The sequence below is a fragment of the Mus caroli genome, unplaced genomic scaffold (assembly GCF_978045245.1).
Source record: "Mus caroli unplaced genomic scaffold, Mus_caroli_1 scaffold_4, whole genome shotgun sequence".
Classification (NCBI taxonomy): Eukaryota; Metazoa; Chordata; class Mammalia; order Rodentia; family Muridae; genus Mus; species Mus caroli.
This window is the reverse complement of record NW_028227259.1, coordinates 92,052,755-92,073,773: the sequence shown is the minus strand read 5'-3', so window position 1 is coordinate 92,073,773 and position 21,019 is coordinate 92,052,755. Positions and strand designations below refer to the sequence as shown.

The window sequence follows — 21,019 nt, the reverse complement described above, 5'->3', positions numbered from 1 at the left end:
TATTTTTACCAAAAAGTCCCTAATTTTTTCTAGGAAACCTGTTTAGCATTGGTGATAAATCATAAAACACAAGGTAGCATGGTAGTCATCAATCAGAGCAACAAGAGACGCATTTCCTTGCTCAAATTATTTTTATTTGTTTGATTTTTCCAGTTATATCAGGTTGATTTCTTCAAAATCATCATTGAAGCTTTTTTATCCTAAGAGATCAGAAAAGTTTGGAGACTATCCCATCATTTCTTTAACCCAAAGAGCTGCTGAAACATCTTCCAAAACCTTTCTGCAAATGTCGGAGTTGTAGTTTGGATGGTAGTACTAGTTGTTGTAGAGGAAGTACTATTTGCAGAGTTAGTTGTTGTAGATATGGTGGTTGTTGCTGGTGTGGTTGCATTTGTGGTTGTTGCTGGTGTGGTTGCATTTGTGGTTGTTGCTGGTGTGGTTGCATTTGTGGTTGTTGCTGGTGTGGTTGCATTTGTGGTTGTTGCTGGTGTGGTTGCATTTGTGGTTGTTGCTGGTGTGGTTGCGTTTGTGGTTGTTGCTGGTGTGGTTGCATTTGTGGTTGTTGCTGGTGTGGTTGCATTTGTGGTTGTTGCTGGTGTGGTTGCATTTGTGGTTGTTGCTGGTGTGGTTGCATTTGTGGTTGTTGCTGGTGTGGTTGCATTTGTGGTTGTTGCTGGTGTGGTTGCATTTGTGGTTGTTGCTGGTGTGGTTGCATTTGTGGTTGTTGCTGGTGTGGTTGCATTTGTGGTTGTTGCTGGTGTGGTTGCATTTGTGGTTGTTGCTGGTGTGGTTGCATTTGTGGTTGTTGCTGGTGTGGTTGCATTTGTGGTTGTTGCTGGTGTGGTTGCATTTGTGGTTGTTGCTGGTGTGGTTGCATTTGTGGTTGTTGCTGGTGTGGTTGCATTTGTGGTTGTTGCTGGTGTGGTTGCATTTGTGGTTGTTGCTGGTGTGGTTGCATTTGTGGTTGTTGCTGGTGTGGTTGCATTTGTGGTAGTTATGTTGGTTGGTGCTGGTGTGATTGCATTTGGTTTTGTTTTATCAGAGATAAACTGGTTATTAGGAACGCATCGAAAATGGCGACCGATCAGCATTATGGTAGTTCCTGGAGGGCACATCTTATGCCATTGATTGTTTTTTGAAAATTTTGGAGAGTTTGGAATGAAAATATAGGAATAATGTGGTCTTGGATATCTTGGGTAATTATTTGGGGCTTGTGGATATTTTCTGGCAGGGAATCGTGAACTTCTTGACTTGTAATGACTTTCACCAGGCTGTGGCAATAAAAGAAAAAAGAATCTTTTAAATCCCATTATTTGAATTTCAAACTTTAGCATATGTAACTATATTTGTATTAATTATTATTTTTATTGTATAAGTTAGAGGGATAAAGTATTATTCTATACATGTATACAACACATAATGGTCAAATAAGGGTAGTTAATATTTTCATGTTAAACATTTAAGAATATTTTGATGAACTCTCTGTCTGTGTGTGTATATCTATATATCTATATATGCATTTATATAGCATATATTTGTGAAATATAGGCAATACCTCAATCCTCAATCCACACAATGATCACATGTTTGGTTTTTGGAGACTTTGAGCACCTCTCTTTCAGTTATTCATAAAGTATATATTTGGTTTTTATAAAATATAGTCACCTCTGTGCTGTAGAACATTAAAACTTATTATTTTATTATGTATAAATATGTTTTGTGATTATTTTATTTTATTTCAACACATAGTGGGTGGAGCTTGGGGACTCTTATGGAAGAGTAGGAGGAAGGATTATAGCCATAGGAACTCCACAGGAAGACCAGCAGAGTTGGCTAGCATGGACCTTTGAGGCTCTCAGAGACTGAACCACTATCCAGAGAACCTATGTTGGCTGGACCTAGGCACCTCTGGATATAAGTAGCAGATGTGCAGCTTGATCTTCATGTGGGTTCTGAATGTCTGGAGGGGGGTTGGAGGGTGAAGGTAGAGGTAGGGCTGTCCTAAAAGCTGTTGCCTGTCTGTGGGATATGTTCTAGCTGGGCTGCTTTGGTCTCAGTGGGAGAGGAAGAGCTTAGCTTCCCAAAGACTTGGAGTGCCAGGTTGAGGGATATCCAGCGGGCCTCCACCCTCTCAGAGGAGAAGGGCATGGGTGTGGGGGAAGGATCATGGTAGGGGGTGACCAGGAGGGGGCAGTGAACAGGATGTAAGGTGAATAAGTAAAAAAAAATTACAGTAAATTAAAAAATGTGGGGCCTAGATATACTATTACTGGGCATATAATCAAAGGAATCTTGAGGTTTGGTCTGTTGTTATATATTATAATGCTAGGTGCAGGCCCCCAAAGCGTGGTTGCCCCAGAGAGGAAAGTGTCTGAACTATAGACGTAAGTGAGGCTATGTGATCTTGCAATCCAAGTTATTTATTACTAGTAAGTAATCAGCCTACAGCCTATATCTAGGCAGAATTGAGATAGGTGAAGTTTGGGGTTCAGGTGTGTGTGTGTGATCAGAAGAGACCATGGAGAGATAGACAGGGGGAGAGGGATAGAGGTAGGGAGAGGGAAAGGGAGATGGATAGGGAGAGGGATGGGAGAGGGAGGGGGAGAGAGAGGGGGGTAGAGGGAGGGGAGAAGGGAAGGGAGAGAGGGAGAAGGGAGAGAGGAAGCGGAGAGGGAGAAGGAGAGAGAGAGAGGAAAGAAGAAAGACACCATGAAATAGGAGTAAAGAAAGCATGGCCATGAGTGCTGTCCAGTTAGAATTAAGAGCAGCCCAGATGAAACATAGTGAGTAGTAACTTGGGGTTATTGATCGGAAATAGATTTTAATAGCATAGAGGTTATATATCTGCCCAGCTTTAGTGCTGATAAAGGCTTAATGTAAAGAATAAAAGTTGTTTCTTCTATCTGGGAACTGAAAGATCAAAGGCAGGTTAGAATCCTAGAGCAAATATTTTCTACAGAATCTCAGTGTTACCACAGAGACACATGGGTATCCATATTTATTGCTGTTGTATTAATTGCACTCAAATTGCCGCTATAATTAACAATAACAAGGAACTGGAATCTGACTAGATGTCCATAAACTGTTGAATGAATAATGAAAATGTGATACCTGAATAAGATTTCATTGTATCTATGTAAAATTATATACTTACAAGAAATTAGTAGAATGAAAAATAAATTATATTAAGTAAGATAACCTAGACCCCGAAAAACGAATACTACATGTACTCTCTTGTATGCAGATTCTAGGTTTTAATTCATGTGTATTTGTGTGGGATCCAGGACAAAGTAGACAAGAGCCTAGAAAGTAAGCTCTGTGTGGTGGTTTGAATGAGAATGGCCCCCACAGGCTCATCTATTTGAATGCTTGGCCCTCAGTTGGTAGAATGATTTGGAAAGAATCAGGAGGTGTGGCCTTGCTGGTGTGTGTCCTTGTTGGGGCTGGCTTTGACAGTTCAGAAATGCTTGTTATTCCCAATTAGGTTTCTTTCTCTTTATTTTGTGCTTGTGGATCAAATGTAAGCTCTCACCAACTGCTCCAGTTTTGGTAACCAGACCTTGCCAAGACTTTCTTGGAGGCCTTGATTAAAGGACAAAGTGACCACTAGTTCCATGTCCTTGTTCTAGAGCAGACATGTTAAGGTCCAGTCTGGGGCTAGAGCCTGTGCCTTGAAGGTTGCAGTTTTCATTCCTGAGAGCCTCATTTTCTCCCTTTGAGGGCTTTGGTTATCAGACCCAAGGCAGCAGATGTTGTTTGAGGCCTCTATCCTGTGTTCTCTTTGCCACATTATTTGATTTAGCTTTCTGTTGACTGCCAATTATCCCTCTACAAGTACTGTCTAAGATGCTCTGCTACTACTACTACTACTACTACTACTATGATTACTACTATTCTTATTGCTACCAATTTCACTGCTTTTTCTTATTACTCTTCTTCTTCCTCATCTCCTCCTCCTCCTCTTCTTCTGATTTATTTATTTTATGTGTGTGAGTACACTGTCACTGTTTTCAGACACGTCAGAAGAGGACATTGTATTCTATTACAGAAGGTTGTGAGCCACCATGTGGTTGCAGGGAATTAACTCAGGATCTGTGGAAGAGCACTCAATGCTCTTAACCATTGAGCCATCTCTCCAGCCCAAGATGCTGTACTTCTTAATACACTTGCTTGGTATGATCATCAGCAACTTCCCAGTCCTAGCTATCTGTCTTCTTTATTTCTCATCCTTAGTCCTCCCCTTTGACAACTTGATGTTTGAAATCCTTAAGTTTCTCTTTTATCTCTGGCTACATTATTTTAGTGTCTAATAGCATTTAAAAGCCCAGATATTAAATAAACCCATTCTTTAATTAATATACCACTAAAAGGGTAGGCCTATTAGAATATAATAAAAATCAAACACTTGTGTTTTTAAAATTATTTATGAGAGAATAGTCACAATACTATAGGTGTTATACTTAATTGCTGAGTAAAACACCAACTTATTTTTATTATACAGTTAGTTCTTAAAATGGGAGCTTTGACTATCACTTCTATTACTATTATATATTTTGTCTCCATTCAAATATATTTCCCTGTAACTTCAATATTTGATGACTTTAAATTCTTAAGCATGATTCAATGTACCCTTGGGGACTGAGATTTTTATAGAATTTATTATTATAATTAAAATATGTAGAGTAATGATTGATATGTGGTAGAAGCTCAAAACTAATGAGTAAAGAATGAATACATTGGTCTAAAGTAACTTTAAGAAAATAGTTGTAAATGGAATTGTTTAAAATTGCTTAATTGTTGAGTAAAGAATTTTCTATCATCTACCATTATTTTAACCCTTAAGTAGCCATAAACAACAAAAGCTAGTTCCTGATGCTTAGAATATTTTAAAAGTGTAAGAGTAGACACTCACTAAATCTGAGAAGTTAGTACAAGTAGTTTCCAGGTCAGATCATTACATGTGCTCTTGGGTAATCAATCTTTCCATGAGTTCTTGAGAGAGGAGGAGGGATCTAAAATGCTTTGCATTGAGATATGGAGATACAGAATACAGGAATATGAATACCACTGACTATTTATCCTTAAGAGATATTCATTCAATTACCAGATTGGATTAAATGAAAGTTTAGTTGTATATTTTCTAAAGTAAATTTTTGAAGCAGATACTGCTGCAGAATAGGTGAGGAATTATGGTGTTTGGTTTAGACCTGTAACAGGAGGGTGATCAGACATGGTTAACATCAAGTTATGATTTGAAGATAGCATTTGCTGAAGTAGTGTGTCTGGAAAGCGATAGAGTGAAGGATGATTACAAAGTATTTTTGACATATGTAAGTAGATTTGTAGCTAAAGATGGAGAAGAAAATGGTGTAGGGACAGTGACCTGGGGTACTCTTGACATTTAAATTTCATAAAGAGGAGATATATCTGGACTAGCAGAAAACAGAGAGTGTTCATTCAGGTAGGCATAAAAACCAACAGCCAGAAGAATGGAGTAAAACTAAAGATCTAGTATTATATAGGAGACAATGGTCATATTAAATACCATTAGTATCACCATCATGAGAAATGACAATCAACTGTTTGACAAGAGTAATTTATTCCAAATCATGAGAGCAAAGTCAGCCTGAGAAAGGTTTAGGAGAAAGCCATATAATAAGTGCAGATGTAGTTCTTTCCAGAGGTCAGTAGCCATTTTTAGAAGAGTATAAGTCTAGTGGAGAATTAAACAAACATTAAGGTGATGTTACTACACATGCATATGCTAATGGAAATAGCCAATAGAGAAAGGAGAACCTTGAAGCTTATAGGTTATATAGAGTGTATAACTGCAGGATGAAAATTCATAGGGGAGAGGAGTGTGATAGTTTGCAGCACTTGAGGCATTGCTCTTAGAACAGGGGTGATTATCGTTAGTTCTGTGTAACGAGAGACAGGACATATGTGTGTAAGTAAAAACAGTTAAAATCTTACTTTATGATTGACATACTATGAGAACTAGGGTAAGTTATTTATTATCTGTGTTTTTACTTTCTCATTTATAAAACAGAGGCTATAAGAATATCTTAGGAGAACTAATGAAATTCAGTAACTCAGCATGCTATTTGGCAATGCATATTGCTTAATAAAACCTAAAGCTCACATTTGCAAACTCTAATGATGAGTTAAGTCAATCATTCTTTTTCAGCAAAGTATTTGGTTTTTTTTTTTTTTTGTGTGTGTGTGTGTGTCCCCTATTGCCTTATTAAGAGTTTCTGTAGGCCTAGAATAGACAAAACTAAGCTGTGGGCCAATTCTGACTTGCTTGTTTTGGTAGAGTTTTATTGAAACATAGCTATGTTAAATTAGGAGCTTCATTGGCCCAGATGACCAGTTGCTGGTGGGAGCACAGTCTATCACAGTTTCAGTTTATTGACTCTTGGGCTGGGTGTTATTACCAATCCATTCAGTGTCTTCAATGAGGCCATCAGCTCCCTGAAATCAGATGTTGTATTTATCTATTCTTCTTTGTACTCCTAGTATGACTTAATAAGTAACTGGAATTAAGCAAATGAGAATTTCAAATGTTCAAATACATTAGAAGTTTCTCTCTGTTTCTGTCTCTGTTTCTCTCACTAAGTATTCTGTATGAAACAGAAGGTATCCTAGTTGCGGTTATGTTTCCGAGGTTGTGAACTGACTCAGTACATTATTACCCATTACCGAGAGAGAAAGACCATGAAACCCTATGAATTTACTCACTCCATCCTGTGTATATTAGTGCCTATAAAGACAGATATATTACCTCCTTCAGATTTTGACACTGTTTCTTCTGCTTGTGTGTTTTTTTCTCTTTTCTTTCACCGTATCTTTAATCACGTGCCATTGTATATCTTTCAACCTCATATACAATGGCAAATGTGTTCTGTCACATCCTCTAAACACTCCCCATTCCCATCCTGGATTGCAGATTTAGTTTATGGCCTATCTTCCCCATGCTTCTTGATGCTGTTGGCTGTATGTGTTTACTGCTGTTGTTGTTAACAGTTGTTATGCTTATGGAATAGACTGATGAGTAGTGGGTGATCATGTAAGTGTTCTGGGGTCAGTGAATTGCATACGTCAGTGACAAACAGGTTCTCTTACTTTATTTCAAAGTTCCAGTTCTTTTGTCACTATAGAGATTTTAGGGGGACATTTTTAAAAACCTTAAGAGGATCTCAAGAACTAGATACTCAGGATTTTGTTTCCAATGGCATTAGCATCAGAATTATCTAAGAACCCGACGAAACCTTAGAATCTTGTGGCCATGCACAAAATCTTCAGGGGATTTGAATGATTGTCAGAGTTTTGTAAGTTCAAAGAGGTTTTAGTATAAAAAATATTTTAAAGATTTATTTTTGAATTTAATGTATATGAGTGCTCCATCTGCATATCCACCTGCATGCCAGAAGAGGTCATCAGAATTCATTATAGATGGTTGTGAGCCACCATGTGGTTGCTTGGAATTGAATCAGGACCTCTAGAACAGCAGGCAGTGCTCTTAACCACTGAGCCATCTCTCCAGTCCCTATATATAATATTCCTATTAGCATATATTGAATTCGTAGACTCTTGACACATTGTATGGTTCATGTTATTTAAGTATATATACTTGATATAGTTCAGAATACTAAGGGATTAATTAATTAATTAATTAATTCATTCCAGTTTTCTTCAAGACAGGGTTTCTCTGTGAAGCCTTGACTGTCCTGGATCTCATTCTGTGGACCAGGCTGGCTCTGAACTCCCAGAGATCCCCTGCCTCTTCCTTCTGAGTGCTGGGGTTAAAATCATGTGCCACTGCCACCAACCATATCCCTTTTGGTTCTATTTATTTACTTTTAAACATAGCTAATTCCATATTCTGTTTTAATTATAGTTCCATGTGTTAAGCTTTATTTTTTTAGGCTTCTATTTCTTATTCTTGAGAATGAGAAATGGTCAGTGTATTAGTGGCTAGAGATTGCTGCAAACCACATTCTCTGTGATAGAGATGGTAGATCTGTACTGGAGCTGGAGGACCTGGGCTAGAGATGAAGGATATGGGCTGGAAATGGAGGATTACAGCTTTTCTTAATGTGGCAAAAATTTAACTTAACAAGTATAGACATCTGAGAACCCTCTCCATCAAGCAATGAATACAATAAGAGATTGCTGCTAGTATAATTTTAAAAGTTATGTTTTAAGATTTTTATTTATCAAAGAATATTTTATTCTTATATGAAAAATTATCTTCTAAATTGATACTTTTAAATACATAGAACCATCTGGTTTAATATAACAGATTTCTATAGTCTTTTAGACTAGAAAAACAGGGGGTTTTTGGAGGGGAAACCAGGAAAGGGGATAACATTTGAATAAAGAAAATACCTAATAAAAAAAAAAAGAAAAAATCCCAGAAACATAGTTTTAAGTAGCACTTGCCTATAGCTTGGGTTTGCACAGTAAAAATTTACAGTGAATGTGCTTTGAGGAAACCAGTCTTTTCATATGCTAATTAAAATTAAAATCATGAAAAATATACAGTTGTCAAGACTTCTCAAGACCAATGCTCCATGCAAGGCTCCCCAAACATTGTCTATCTACTAATGGGATAGGGACTGATAAAGAGAGTACAATGCCACCATCTCCTTTATTGATACCTGGCAGGCACTGTTGGACACTCTGATCCATTGTGTTCTGTCTGCCCATTTACTTGTCTGTGGGTATTTGATTTGTGCTCTACTAACATTTTGGAAGCTCAGACAAAACTTAATAATGCAACTTATGTTTGAGGGATTGCTACCAAATGTAGTTTAGTTCAGCAGAATAAATTTGGCAATCATTCAGTTAGATTTTTTCATATGGTGTATTACTTTTAGTTGAATTATATTAAGGGGTCTCTTTATATGCCTTATGAAGCTATGATGCTATACCAACTTAATCTTAAGAAAATTGATTCAAATTGTCTTGGATTCCAGCATACATAAGGTACCTATGCAGCCTTGCTGCATTGCTAGGCTTTATTTTCTCAGGTCTGAGATAGGGTCCAGAGATGTCTATTTTTAATAGTAAAGCAAATGTTTCTGAGAGAGCTGTCCTATGGAATAAAACACCCCTCTATTTCAACCTCATCTGTACAGTCATCTAAATGTCACAGGACGTTTCAAAGCATAATACTCCTTAGCTCATATGACTAGATTGCTACTTGACCTTTGTCTATTGTATAATGTATATGGATACTGAAATACTTCTCTTGGGTGGATAGTATCTAATAAAGACTCAATAAAGATCTCCATTTTAAAATCAACAATAGTGCTTCTGTTATCCAGCCCTACGCTCAGTACACAGTATTTGCTCAACAGTTGCTAAGATGCAAAACAGACCCTCAGCCTTCCAAATTCTGTCTTCTCTATACTCTAGTTTATGACACTATATACTGAGGACACTGTTCTCTCAGATTTGTATAACTCTACTGATGTTTTTGTGTGTGTTCTCGTTATGACCTGCCAATCATTTTATATTATATGTTTTTAGGGTGTTTGTTTGTAGGTTTTTTTTATTTTTTCAGAGCTTAACCCAAATTTCAACAGTTTGAATTAACATTGTTTATTAAGTGAATGATAGTGCTGAGGAGAAAGTCCAGTCAGTCAAACTCTTCACTTAGGATTTTTGTTTCTATATTTACTTTAAGTAATTTAATAGGAATGCTTTATCTATGGCCAGCACATTTTCAGGAATCAGAGATGCTCTTTAATTTTATTCATGTGTTTCCATTACAAACTATTGCAATAATCATTAATTTGTGTCAGTACTGCATGCTACCCTTTCAGGGAATTTATCATGTGAGTTCACTTATTTATGTTACCATTATTATAGTCTCAAAACATTCAGGAGACATTAACTTGAACTATTTGAAAATAAAAAAGAAGAGATATTTCTAGATAAGTGCTAGAGTGCTCCTTCCAAAGCTACCTGGCCTATCTTGTTCCTTTATGTTCATATTCCTTCCTTGCTGTACTTGCTGGCCTCACAATCTGTAAACACACATGAAACAGAAGGAGAAATCAAAGCATGTCCATAGTGAACATGAGCCTGACACCATGTCTGAAGTGAAAAAGGCTATTGCTAGTTAAAAAACAAAAACAAAAATATAAGAAGTCTTTTGAAGTTTTACAAATAAGTGAGTCAGGGATGTTTGCCTCTAGGGGAACTTACCATGAAATATGAAGTCAGAGCCAACAGGCCCAAGATGAACATTTCATTTTTCATTTCTTAATGTTGCTCCTGAAAGGTCAGTGATTGCACACAGTTAGTCATGTCAGTAGACAGCATTTTTCTTAATTTAAAATGAAATCTTAGAAGGCATTCTGACCCTAGTCATGTAACATGGTGAACAAATGCTGGCACCACATTTCATGATGCTCATGCATTTTAGAGAAGATAACAATGTATATACACAATAATGTTGTTATGTTTGTGGTCTTGTATAACAGAATAGTATTACCTTATTTTTTGTAAGATAACTCAAATAGTTATTTAAAGGACTGCTCTCATGTAAAAGTATATTAAAACGATCCTTGTTACTTTTAGGACAAGTACTTTAGGATGAAATAGTTTCTTTGTACTTTGGAGATGTTTACTTGAAGCTAGTAAACTTTATAGATTGCTATATATTTGAGTCTAGGTATTGTCAGTGTGGATAGATTATTGTGAAAATAATATTTTGGTAAAACTATTGAGGTATTATCATCACCACTCTCATTCTTCGTATCAGTCTACTGAATGATATGAATATTGCTCTCATATGCCTTGTTTTCAAGCGATTCTCAAAATCCAATTGTGGCTAATCAGCCTGTGAATTGGGTGTAAAAGTTTGGACTTTAAACTAACAATAACGCCAGAGTGTATCCTAGTATTGTGGAAATGATTCTGAGAATGCAAAGCTCAACTACTAATATTATGTCGACAAGGGCTCTTGTCATCTTTTTGCCCTCTGTTAGTATAGGAAGAGCAGTCTACAGATGCAGCAGCTGTTATTGTCTCTGTAAACTGCTATTGTGCTGCCTTAAAAGTAGCTTAAGTTACATAAGAAATGTAACTCTAACAGGAACAGCAGCAACGCCAATCTATGTTTATGTCTTCAAAGTTCTTATACTCATAATTTACTGTAGAGAGCACTAAAATACATCAGCTGAGAAACCATCAGATTGTAAAAATTGGGTGACCATTGTGCAGTTATCCAGGTCTTCATATCCCCTCTCCCTCATATCTTATTCAGTATGCTCTACCACCTAAAATACTTCGTCCTTAAAATATATTTGCAATTTTGGGGTAACATGTTTCTTTCTCTTAAAAACCATAAGAATGCTTCATAATAAGAGCAAAACTCAGAACTGTAAAGTCAAAAATCCTTATGTATTTACAAGCAAGTACTCACCTGGGTAGGAGATTCTCCTTTGGAACAGTCAGTTGTTGCTTAAGCTTACTTTTGCCAAATATTCAGTTTGGTTAGATACTGTTGAAAATTCAGGAAGAAAGAGAACTTTCATATAGCACATCCCTTCTTAAATACTAGTCTCTGAATCCTAGTAAATAGACAGTAAGATTGACAGAAGATAAGATGTATTGATAATGTTTACTAAAACAAAGAAGTGATAGTTGAAGCTCTCACCTTGGCAACTCCACCCACGGCACTGTTACCCAGCACTGTCCAGCAGGTTGGAACTCTGCAGTGTAGGGGGTTCACATGGAGATCATTATTATGTGGGGGATATTTATAATATTTCATTCTCAAGCCCCATTCCAGAAGATTTTGAGAAAACACCTTTTATAAACAGCCCAAGTGTTACAAGTTACATTTTTATTTGTGATATATTATACCATGTTGTTGAGCCTAGAGCTTTCACATGGCTAGATTTATGTATTAGATCTGACACAAACAGTATGAGTTGTTTTATTTGTGAAGGCATTTATTTTGGAGAAAGGATTTTGAAGAGTGGGAAACTAATAAGGTTTGAAAACAGCAGAAAGACTTTGGTTGTGGGAGATGAAAAAAATCAATAAAAGACATTGTTTACTAACCTTAATTTTATATTCCATTCCTAGAGGTATAATTTTACTTAAAGAAAGTATGCACACCCATTTGAGTCACTGAAATGGATAAGATGGGGATTACTGTACACATGTTTTTCTGTAGCTAGTGACAGTTTTTTAAGCATAGTAAATGTATTTTAGGTTCTGTAAACACTTGCTATTTTCAATATCTGAAAAAGATGAATAGATCCAATGCATAATAATCTCTCTAGCCTAAGAGAGAGGGTAGTTACAGAAAAGTTGTCTAATCCAATTTAAATTTACGTTTAGAGATCATAGAATTTTACACAATTTTATGTTTAAAATAAATCCAGGTACTGAAGGGAGGTAGTCATATGCAATGCAGTCTGCTTATTTGGGAGAAAATCCCTTTTTGCTGAATGTTAGACTTCATTCTCCAACAGCTTAAACCTGTTTAACCCCACCAGAATAGAGACTATCCTAATCAACTCATGAAGGGTTAGCTCATGTAACCTTGTAACAACCTCTATAAAATTATGGGATCACTATAGGAAAGAATTGAGTTAGAATTGATCTTTAGCTCCACACTTCCCCTGACTTGCTGGAGCTTTGCTAATGGGAAAGGTGGCATCTGGAACTCCAGCAAGGTTGCTGGCTTGAAGACTGTTTTGCCTGACCTGGTTGTATGTTTCCATGACCTTCTAAGCCAACACTGCGGATGTCCCGAACAGTGTGTCCTCTAGTCACAAGGCCGTTTTATTAAAAAGATAAACAGCCCTTCTTTGTGCTTGGTGTAGAAATTGTTTTGATGCCTGGATACATTTTCTGCCAAATGTTTTAAAGTGACTTATGATTGTATGGATCACTGATTGTGGAGGACATAGGATGAGTGCTGTCAGATTGAAATAGTTTCTTCATGGGTCACAGGAAACAAAAGATTAGGCACAACCACACTTTTTTATTAAAAACAAAGGCCATTACTCATAAGTAATTTTAATTAAAATTGGCTCTGAAAGTACAGTATTTATAGTGGCAGCTACCTTTAGCACAGGAAATTCAAGCTGTTGATAAAGTCTAACTGTTGTTAGTAAATATGATCAGTTAGTAGATAACATTTTTTTCCTTATAAATCTGAATCAACATCAAGTGAATCTTGATTCTTTGGGCAAAATTTTTCCAATATATTTTTAACAGAGCTTTGATTACTAATAGCTAACAAGACTATCATAGACTGAGTGTGGTAGAGGGTCATTTGACCAGAGATTACAGCTCCTCACCCCTCTGCTTATGCCCCTCTCTCAGCTATACTTAATTCTGCCCCAGCTGCATGTGGTCTTCTTGGGAAGTGCTAGAGTTAAAGGGAAAGTCCACCGTCCTTTCCTTCTCCTTCTCCTTCTCCTTCTCCTTCTCCTTCTCCTTCTCCTTCTCCTTCTCCTTCTCCTTCTCCTTCTCCTTCTCCTTCTCCTTCTCCTTCTCCTTCTCCTTCTCCTTCTCCTTCTCCTTCTCCTTCTCCTTCTCCTTCTCCTTCTCCTTCTCCTTCTCCTTCTCCTTCTCCTTCTCCTTCTCCTCCTCCTCCTCCTCCTCCTCCTCCTCCTCCTCCTCCTCCTCTTCCTCCTTCTTCTTGACTCAACACTCTTCTGTGTAAAAGTTTATGCTTTGAGAATTGTGTCATCTAATTATCAAAAAATAAAAAAATAAAAAAGTCCTAATGATATGTTAAGCAAGTTTACAATTTTGTGCTGAGCGCCATTCATAGCAATCCTGGGGTGCATGCAGTATGTTGAATGCTGGTTGGAAATGTGGAGGTGGGTAGAAGGTCCACTGAAGGGAGGATTCCATCCATGGGGCTTTTTGGTGCTCGCTTCAGTGAGGCAGCTAGAATGAGTTGGAATGACTTCTTTAGTTTGTTGTTGGACATTCATTTCTCCCCAAGAGTAGGCATGAAAGAAGCAGAATGGAAATTACTGATCAATTATTGCTTCTCTGTTTTAGGAGCACCCTCTCCACCGCTTGTCTATGTATGCTTTATGATATCAAAGAAGAGGTAAGGCCTCAGCACAATTAGGTGTGCTAATTAATATTTCAGTTGTGATGATACACCAAACACCAAGGAGCTGTCAGAAAATATTACAGGGATATTTCAAAGTATCCTTCTTCCCCCTTTCCTGTCTCTCTTTGAAAAATTCTTTTCTTTGACCAATATTTTCCTGACTTTAGGAATTTACTAAGGTCTTTGAAGTTAATTAGTAAGTATTTCTGTAAGAGTTTCTGTGATATATGCTCACAAAGGATTTTCTGGACAGTTAAAAATTCCATAACCACTCCATCAGTATGATTCCTCAAGCTGCAGCCATGATTGGGGCATATGGGAGATATTCTGAAGCCACATCTGATCTGGTTTTGCTACATCTGTAACTGGTGGTGATAGCTGATATCACAGTAAACATAGCTTCACAATGCTTCCATTATGAAGCAAATGTAACAAGGCAGCATTGAGGATCAGGGAAAGAAATATCTAACAGGAAGCTAGGTGAGATCAGCTATTGTCTCTCACCAAGACTCTTAATAGAATTTACCATGCTCCTTTTTGAGACAGGATCTTCTGATGTTTTCTGGCTAGACTAGAACATATGATCTTACCGCTTTATTTTCCACAAAGTGTGGATTATAGGCATGTGGCTCCATGCCTGCCTACACTCCACTCTTGCTCTCCTCATAATCCATGCTCAGAATTAATTGCTTTTGTTATATATCCCCACCCATACCAATATCAGCATTCTTTTCTTCTTTTTTTTCTGTTTTATTAATTATTTTATATATTTCCATATCAAATATCTTCCTTCCTGGCCTCCCCTCTGCAAGCCCCCCACTCTATCACCTTCCCCTTTGCCTCTAGGAGGGTGCTCCCCAAACCCACCCAGCCACTCCTGCCTTACTCCTCTGGTATGCCCCTTCACTGGTGCAACAAGCTGTCACAGGACCAGACACCTCCCCTGGCACAGATGAGGCAGTCCTCTGCTGCATATGCAGTGGGAGCCATGGGTCCCTCCATGCATACTCTTTGGTCCAGCTAGTTGATATTGTTGTTCTTCCTATGAGATTGCAATCCCCTTCAGCTCCTTCAGCTTTTCCCCTTATCCCTGGGCTCAGGTTAATGGTTGGCTATGAGTATTGCGTTTGTCTTAGGCAAAGCCTCTCAGAGGACAGACATGCTAGCCAGGCTCCTGTCTGCAAGCACTTCTTGGCATAAGCAATTGTGTCTGGGCTTGGTGTCTGCAGATGGGATGGATCCCAAGGTGGGGCAGTCTCTAGATGGCATTTTTTTTTTCAGTCTTTGCTCCATTTATTGTTCCCTCATTTATTTTTATTTTTTTTAAATATTTTTATTACATATTTTCCTCAATTACATTTCCAATGCTATCCCAAAAGTCCCCCATAGCGCCCCCCACTTCCCTACCCACCCATTCCCATTCTTTTGGCCCTGGCATTCCCCTATATTGGGGCATATAAAGTTTGCAAGTCCAATGGGCCCCTCTTTCCATTGATGGCCGACTAGGCCATCTTTCGATACATATGCAGCTAGAGACAAGAGCTCCGGGGTTCTGGCTAGTACATCATGTTGTTCCAACAATAGGGTTGCAGATCCCTTTAGCTCCTTGGGTACTTTCTCTAGCTTCTCCATTGGGAGCCCTGTGATACATCCAATAGCTGACTGTGAACATCCACTCCTGTGTTTGCTAGGCCCCGGCATCGTCTCACAAGAGACAGCTATATTTGGGTCCTTTCAGCAAAATCTTGCTAGTGTATGCAATGGTGTCAGCGTTTAGAAGCTGATTATGGGATGGATCCCTGGATACGGCAGTCTCTAAATGGTCCATCCTTTCATCACAGCTACGAACTTTGTCTCTGTAACTCCTTCCCTGGGTGTTTTGTTCCCAATTCTAAGAAGGTGCACAGTGTCCACACTTTGGTCTTCATTCTTCTTGAGTTTCATGCGTTTAGCAAATTGTATCTTATATCTTGGGTATCCTAAGTTTTGGGCTAATATCCACTTATCAATGAATACATATTGTGTGAGATCTTTTGTGATTGTGTTACTTCACTCAAGATGATGCCCTCCAGGTCCATCCATTTGGCTAGGAATTTCATAAATTCATTCTTTTTAATAGCTGAGTAGTACTCCATTGTGTAAATGTACCATAATTTCTGTATCCATTCCTCTGTTGAGGGACATCTGGGTTCTTTCCAGCTTCTGGCTATTATAAATAGGGCTGCTATGAACATAGTGGAGCATGTGTCCTTTTTACCGGTTGGGACATCTTCTGGATATATGCCCAGGAGAGGTATTGCTGGATCCTCCGGTAGTACTATGTCCAATTTTCTGAGGAACCGCCAGACTGATTTCCAGAGTGGTTGTACAAGCTTGCAATCCCACCAACAATGGAGGAGTGTTCCACTTTCTCCACATCCTCGCCAGCATCTGCTGTCACCTGAATTTTTGATCTTAGCCATTCTGACTGGTGTGAGGTGGAATCTCAGGGTTGTTTTGATTTGCATTTCCCTGATGATTAAGGATGTTGAACATTTTTTCAGGTGCTTCTCTGCCATTCGGTATTCCTCAGGTGAGAATTCTTTGTTCAGTTCTGAGCCCCATTTTTTAATGGGGTTATTTGACTTTCTGGAGTCCACCTTCTTGAGTTCTTTATATATATTGGATATTAGTCCCTTATCTGATTTAGGATAGGTGAAGATCCTTTCCCAATCTGTTGGTGGTTTTTTTGTCTTATTGATGGTGTCTTTAGCCTTGCAGAAGCTTTGTAGTTTCATGAGGTCCCACTTGTCAATTCTCGATCTTACAGCACAAGCCATTACTGTTCGATTCAGGAATTTTTCCCCTGTGCCCATATCTTCAAGGCTTTTCCCCACTTTCTCCTCTATAAGTTTCAGTGACTCTGGTTTTATGTGAAGTTCCTTGATCCACTTAGACTTGACCTTAGTACAAGGAGATAGGAATGGATCGATTCACATTCTTCTACATGTTAACAACCAGTTGTGCCAGCACCATTTGTTGAAAATGCTGTCTTTCTTCCACTGGATGTTTTTAGCTCCCTTGTCGAAGATCAAGTAACCATAGGTGTGTGGGTTCATTTCTGGGTCTTCAATTCTATTCCATTGGTCTATTTGTCTGTCACTATACCAGTACCATGCAGTTTTTATCACAATTGCTCTGTAGTAGAGCTTTAGGTCCGGCATGGTGATTCCACCAGAGGTTCTTTTATCCTTGAGAAGAGTTTTTGCTATCCTAGGTTTTTTGTTATTCCAGATGAATTTGCAGATTGCACTTTCTAATTCGTTGAAGAATTGAGTTGGAATTTTGATGGGGATTGCATTGAATCTGTAGATTGCTTTTGGCAAGATAGCCATTTTTACAATGTTGATCCTGCCAATCCATGAGCATGGGAGATCTTTCCATCTTCTGAGATCTTCTATAATTTCTTTCTTCAGAGACTTGAAGTTTTTATTATACAGATCTTTCACTTCCTTAGTTAGAGTCACGCCAAGATATTTTATATTATTTGTGAGTATTGAGAAGGGTGTTGTTTCCCTAATTTCTTTCTCAGCCTGTTTATTCTTTGTGTAGAGAAAGGCCATTGATTTGTTTGAGTTAATTTTATATCCAGCTACTTCACCGAAGCTGTTTATCAGGCTTAGGAGTTCTCTGGTGGAATTTTTAGGGTCACTTATATATACTATCATATCATCTGCAAAAAGTGATATTTTGACTTCATCTTTTCCAATTTGTATCCCTTTGATCTCCTTTTGTTGTCGAATTGCTCTGGCTAGGACTTCAAGTACAATGTTGAATAGGTATGGAGAAAGTGGACAGCCTTGTCTAGTCCCTGATTTTAGAGGGATTGCTTCAAGCTTCTCACCATTTACTTTGATGTTGGCTACTGGTTTGCTGTAGATTGCTTTTATCATGTTTAGGTATGGGCCTTGAATTCCTGATCTTTCCAAGACTTTTATCATGAATGGGTGTTGGATCTTGTCAAATGCTTTTTCCGCATCTAACGAGATGACCATGTGGTTTTTGTCTTTGAGTTTGTTTATATACTGGATTACGTTGATGGATTTCCGTATATTGAACCATCCCTGCATCCCTGGGATGAAACCTACTTGGTCAGGATGGATGATTGTTTTGATGTGTTCTTTGTTTCCTCTTATTTTTGTTGTTAAAGTTGGCATTCTGTTCTTGTGGCTGTCTTCTTTTAGGTTTGTTGAGGGATTACCTTCTTGTTGTTTCTAGGGCGTGGTTCCTGTCCTTGTATTGGTTTTTTTCTGTTATTATCCTTTGAAGGGCTGGATTCGTGGAGAGATAATGTGTGAATTTGGCTTTGTCTTGGAATACTTTGATTTCTCCATCTATGTTAATTGAGAGTTTGGCTGGGTATAGTAGCCTGGGCTGGAATTTGTGTTCTTTTAGTGTCTGTATAACATCTGTCAAGGATCTTCTGGCTTTCATAGTCTCTGGTGAAAAATCTGGTGTAATTCTGATAGGCTTGCCTTTATACGTTACTTGGCCTTTTTCTCTTACTGCTTTTAGTATTCTATCTTTATTTAGTGCATTTGTTGTTCTGATTATTATGTGTTGGGAGGTATTTCTTTTCTGGTACAGTCCAGTCTATTTGGAGTTCTGTAGGCTTCTTGTATGTTCATGGGCATCTCTTTCTTTAGGTTTGGGAAGTTTTCTTCTATAATTATGTTGAAGATGTTTGCTGGTCCTTTGAGTTGAAAATCTTCATTCTCATCCACTCCTATTATCCGTAGGTTTGGTCATCTCATTGTGTCCTGTATTTCTTGGATGTTTTGAGTTAGGATCTTTTTGCGTTTTACATTTTCCTTGATTGTTGTGCCGATGTTCTCTATGGAATCTTCTGCACCTGAGATTCTCTCTTCCATCTCTTGTATTCTGTTGCTGATGCTCGTATCTATGGTTCCAGATTTCTTTCCTAGGGTTTCTATCTCCAGTGTTGCCTCATTTTGGGTTTTCTTTATTGTGTCTACTTCCCTTTTTAGGTCTAGTATGGTTTTGTTAATTTCCATCATCTGTTTGGATGTGTTTTCCTGTTTTTCTTTAAGAACTTCTACCTGTTTGTTTGTGTTATCCTGTTTTTCCTTAAAGATTTTTAACTCTTTAGCAGTGTTCTCCTGCAATTCTTTAAGGGATTTTTGTGCTTCCTCTTTAATGTCTTCTACCTGTTTACCAGTGTTCCTTTGTATTTCTTTAAGTGTGTTATTAAAGTCCTTCTTGATGTCCTCTACCATCATCATGAGATATGCTTTTAGATCCGTGTCTAGCTTTACCGGTGTGTTGGGGTGCCCTGGACTGGGCGAAGTGGGAGTGCTGGGTTCTGATGATGGTGAGTGGTCTTGGTTTCTGTTAGTAAGATTATTTCGTTTACCTTTTGCCATCTGGTAATCTCTGGGGTTAGTTGTTATCGTTGTCACTGTTTAAAGATTGGAGCAGACTCTGTGTTCCACTCACCCGAAGTCTCAAAATCCTGTGGCAGGTGTTGTGGGTAGCTGGTGGGTGTCAGCCGACCCTGCGCTCTAGCTGCCCCGGTGCTGGTCCGGCCAGAAGAGGCCTGTGGCCCTACTCAGGCCGGTTTTCTGCTTCCCTAACTAATGCAGTCTCGGGTCCTGCGTGCAATTGGATTGGAGCAGAAGCTGTCTTCCACTCACCAGAATTCTTAAGATCCTGTGGCGGGTGTTGTGGGTAGCTGGTGGGTGTCAGCCGACCCTGAGCTCTAGCTACCTCGTTGCTGTTCAGGCTGGAAGAGGCCCGTGGCCCTACTCAGGCCGGTTTTCTGCTTCCCTAACTAATGCAGTCTCCAGTTTTATTTTTCTTAATGACAATTTGCCTTCTGGAACAAGGTTAGGTTTCTGGGAGAATTTCTTTTATACAAATTGTACAGTGGGTGATATTGTAGTCACAATGATGACAACAGTAGATGCTTTATAAAGCTGCTCAGCTTTTTATTTTCACTTCCTATAATGCTTTGATAACAGTTGTTTCTTAAGCGTTTAAAGATTATTTCTCACAAAATTCTAAAGAGCTTTGGTTTATATTATTCCATCTGCAAAAAGGACATTTTTATTTGCCAGCATCTTCAAAAGGTATCAGTAGAATTTGCGGCAGTAGCAGGTGTTATAGAGATATTGGCAGCTGCCATTGCATTTGATTTTTTTTTTTTTCTGGAAACAGGTTGAATAGGTTTGCTTGGAGATCTAGGATGTGGAGGAATTGGTATATAATGATAATCAAATTCAGTAGTGGGAGGTTGTTAATCAAATTCTGGTCCATTGTACAAAGAAGGAATAGGAACAGGAACAAGAGGTGGTTGTCTAAATATGAAAATGGGGATATTGCCTGGTTGAGCAATTTGTACATGATTGGGATCAGGCTGAGGATAAAGATGAGAAGGAGGATTTGAAGGAGAGAGTGGTCTTGTAGGATCATGTTGTCCTTTGCGGCCTCTGTGACACTCACCAGACTGTGGGAGAAAGAAAATGAACAACTTTAAATTAGATATTTCACAGAGAATTATTAGCATATACTCTTTCTGTAAAAGGAGTAAATTTAGATGGATTCTAAAAGTCCTACTTTCCCAAGAAATATGTTGGCCTGAATTTATCCGCTGTGTTCTTTTAAAAAATTCTGTAACACTTGAAGCATAATAAGTTAGAGATTTTATGTTGCAGAAAAAAGTATTTTGACTTGTAATAAAGTTCCTTGTAGTGGAGACAAGCATGTGACATATCAGTATATGAGATCAGAGTGGCTTCTGGCTCATGACCCACAAAAAGCAGGGATGGTTCTTATGGCCCCCTTTTGTCTTTACTCATACTTGGTCAGTTTTACTCATATTTAGTCATATTTTTTCTGTACTAATATTGTTCT

The 21,019-nt window shown here is 38.2% G+C and overlaps 1 protein-coding gene and 1 pseudogene across 1 annotated transcript; both read right to left on the bottom strand.

Moving 5' to 3' along the window:
- Positions 1–233: 233 nt before the first annotated feature.
- On the bottom strand, positions 234–10,272 carry Muc7 (mucin 7, secreted). Its single transcript, XM_085836206.1, has 3 exons — positions 10,219–10,272; positions 796–1,271; positions 234–699 (listed from the first exon to the last, which is right to left on the bottom strand). The coding sequence occupies exons 1-3, from the start codon at positions 10,270–10,272 to the stop codon at positions 234–236; spliced, it is 996 nt and encodes a 331-aa protein (XP_085692332.1).
- A 9,956-nt stretch (positions 10,273–20,228) lies between these two features.
- LOC147005197 (submaxillary gland androgen-regulated protein 2-like) overlaps positions 20,229–21,019 on the bottom strand; it is a 32,902-nt pseudogene continuing 32,111 nt past the window's right edge.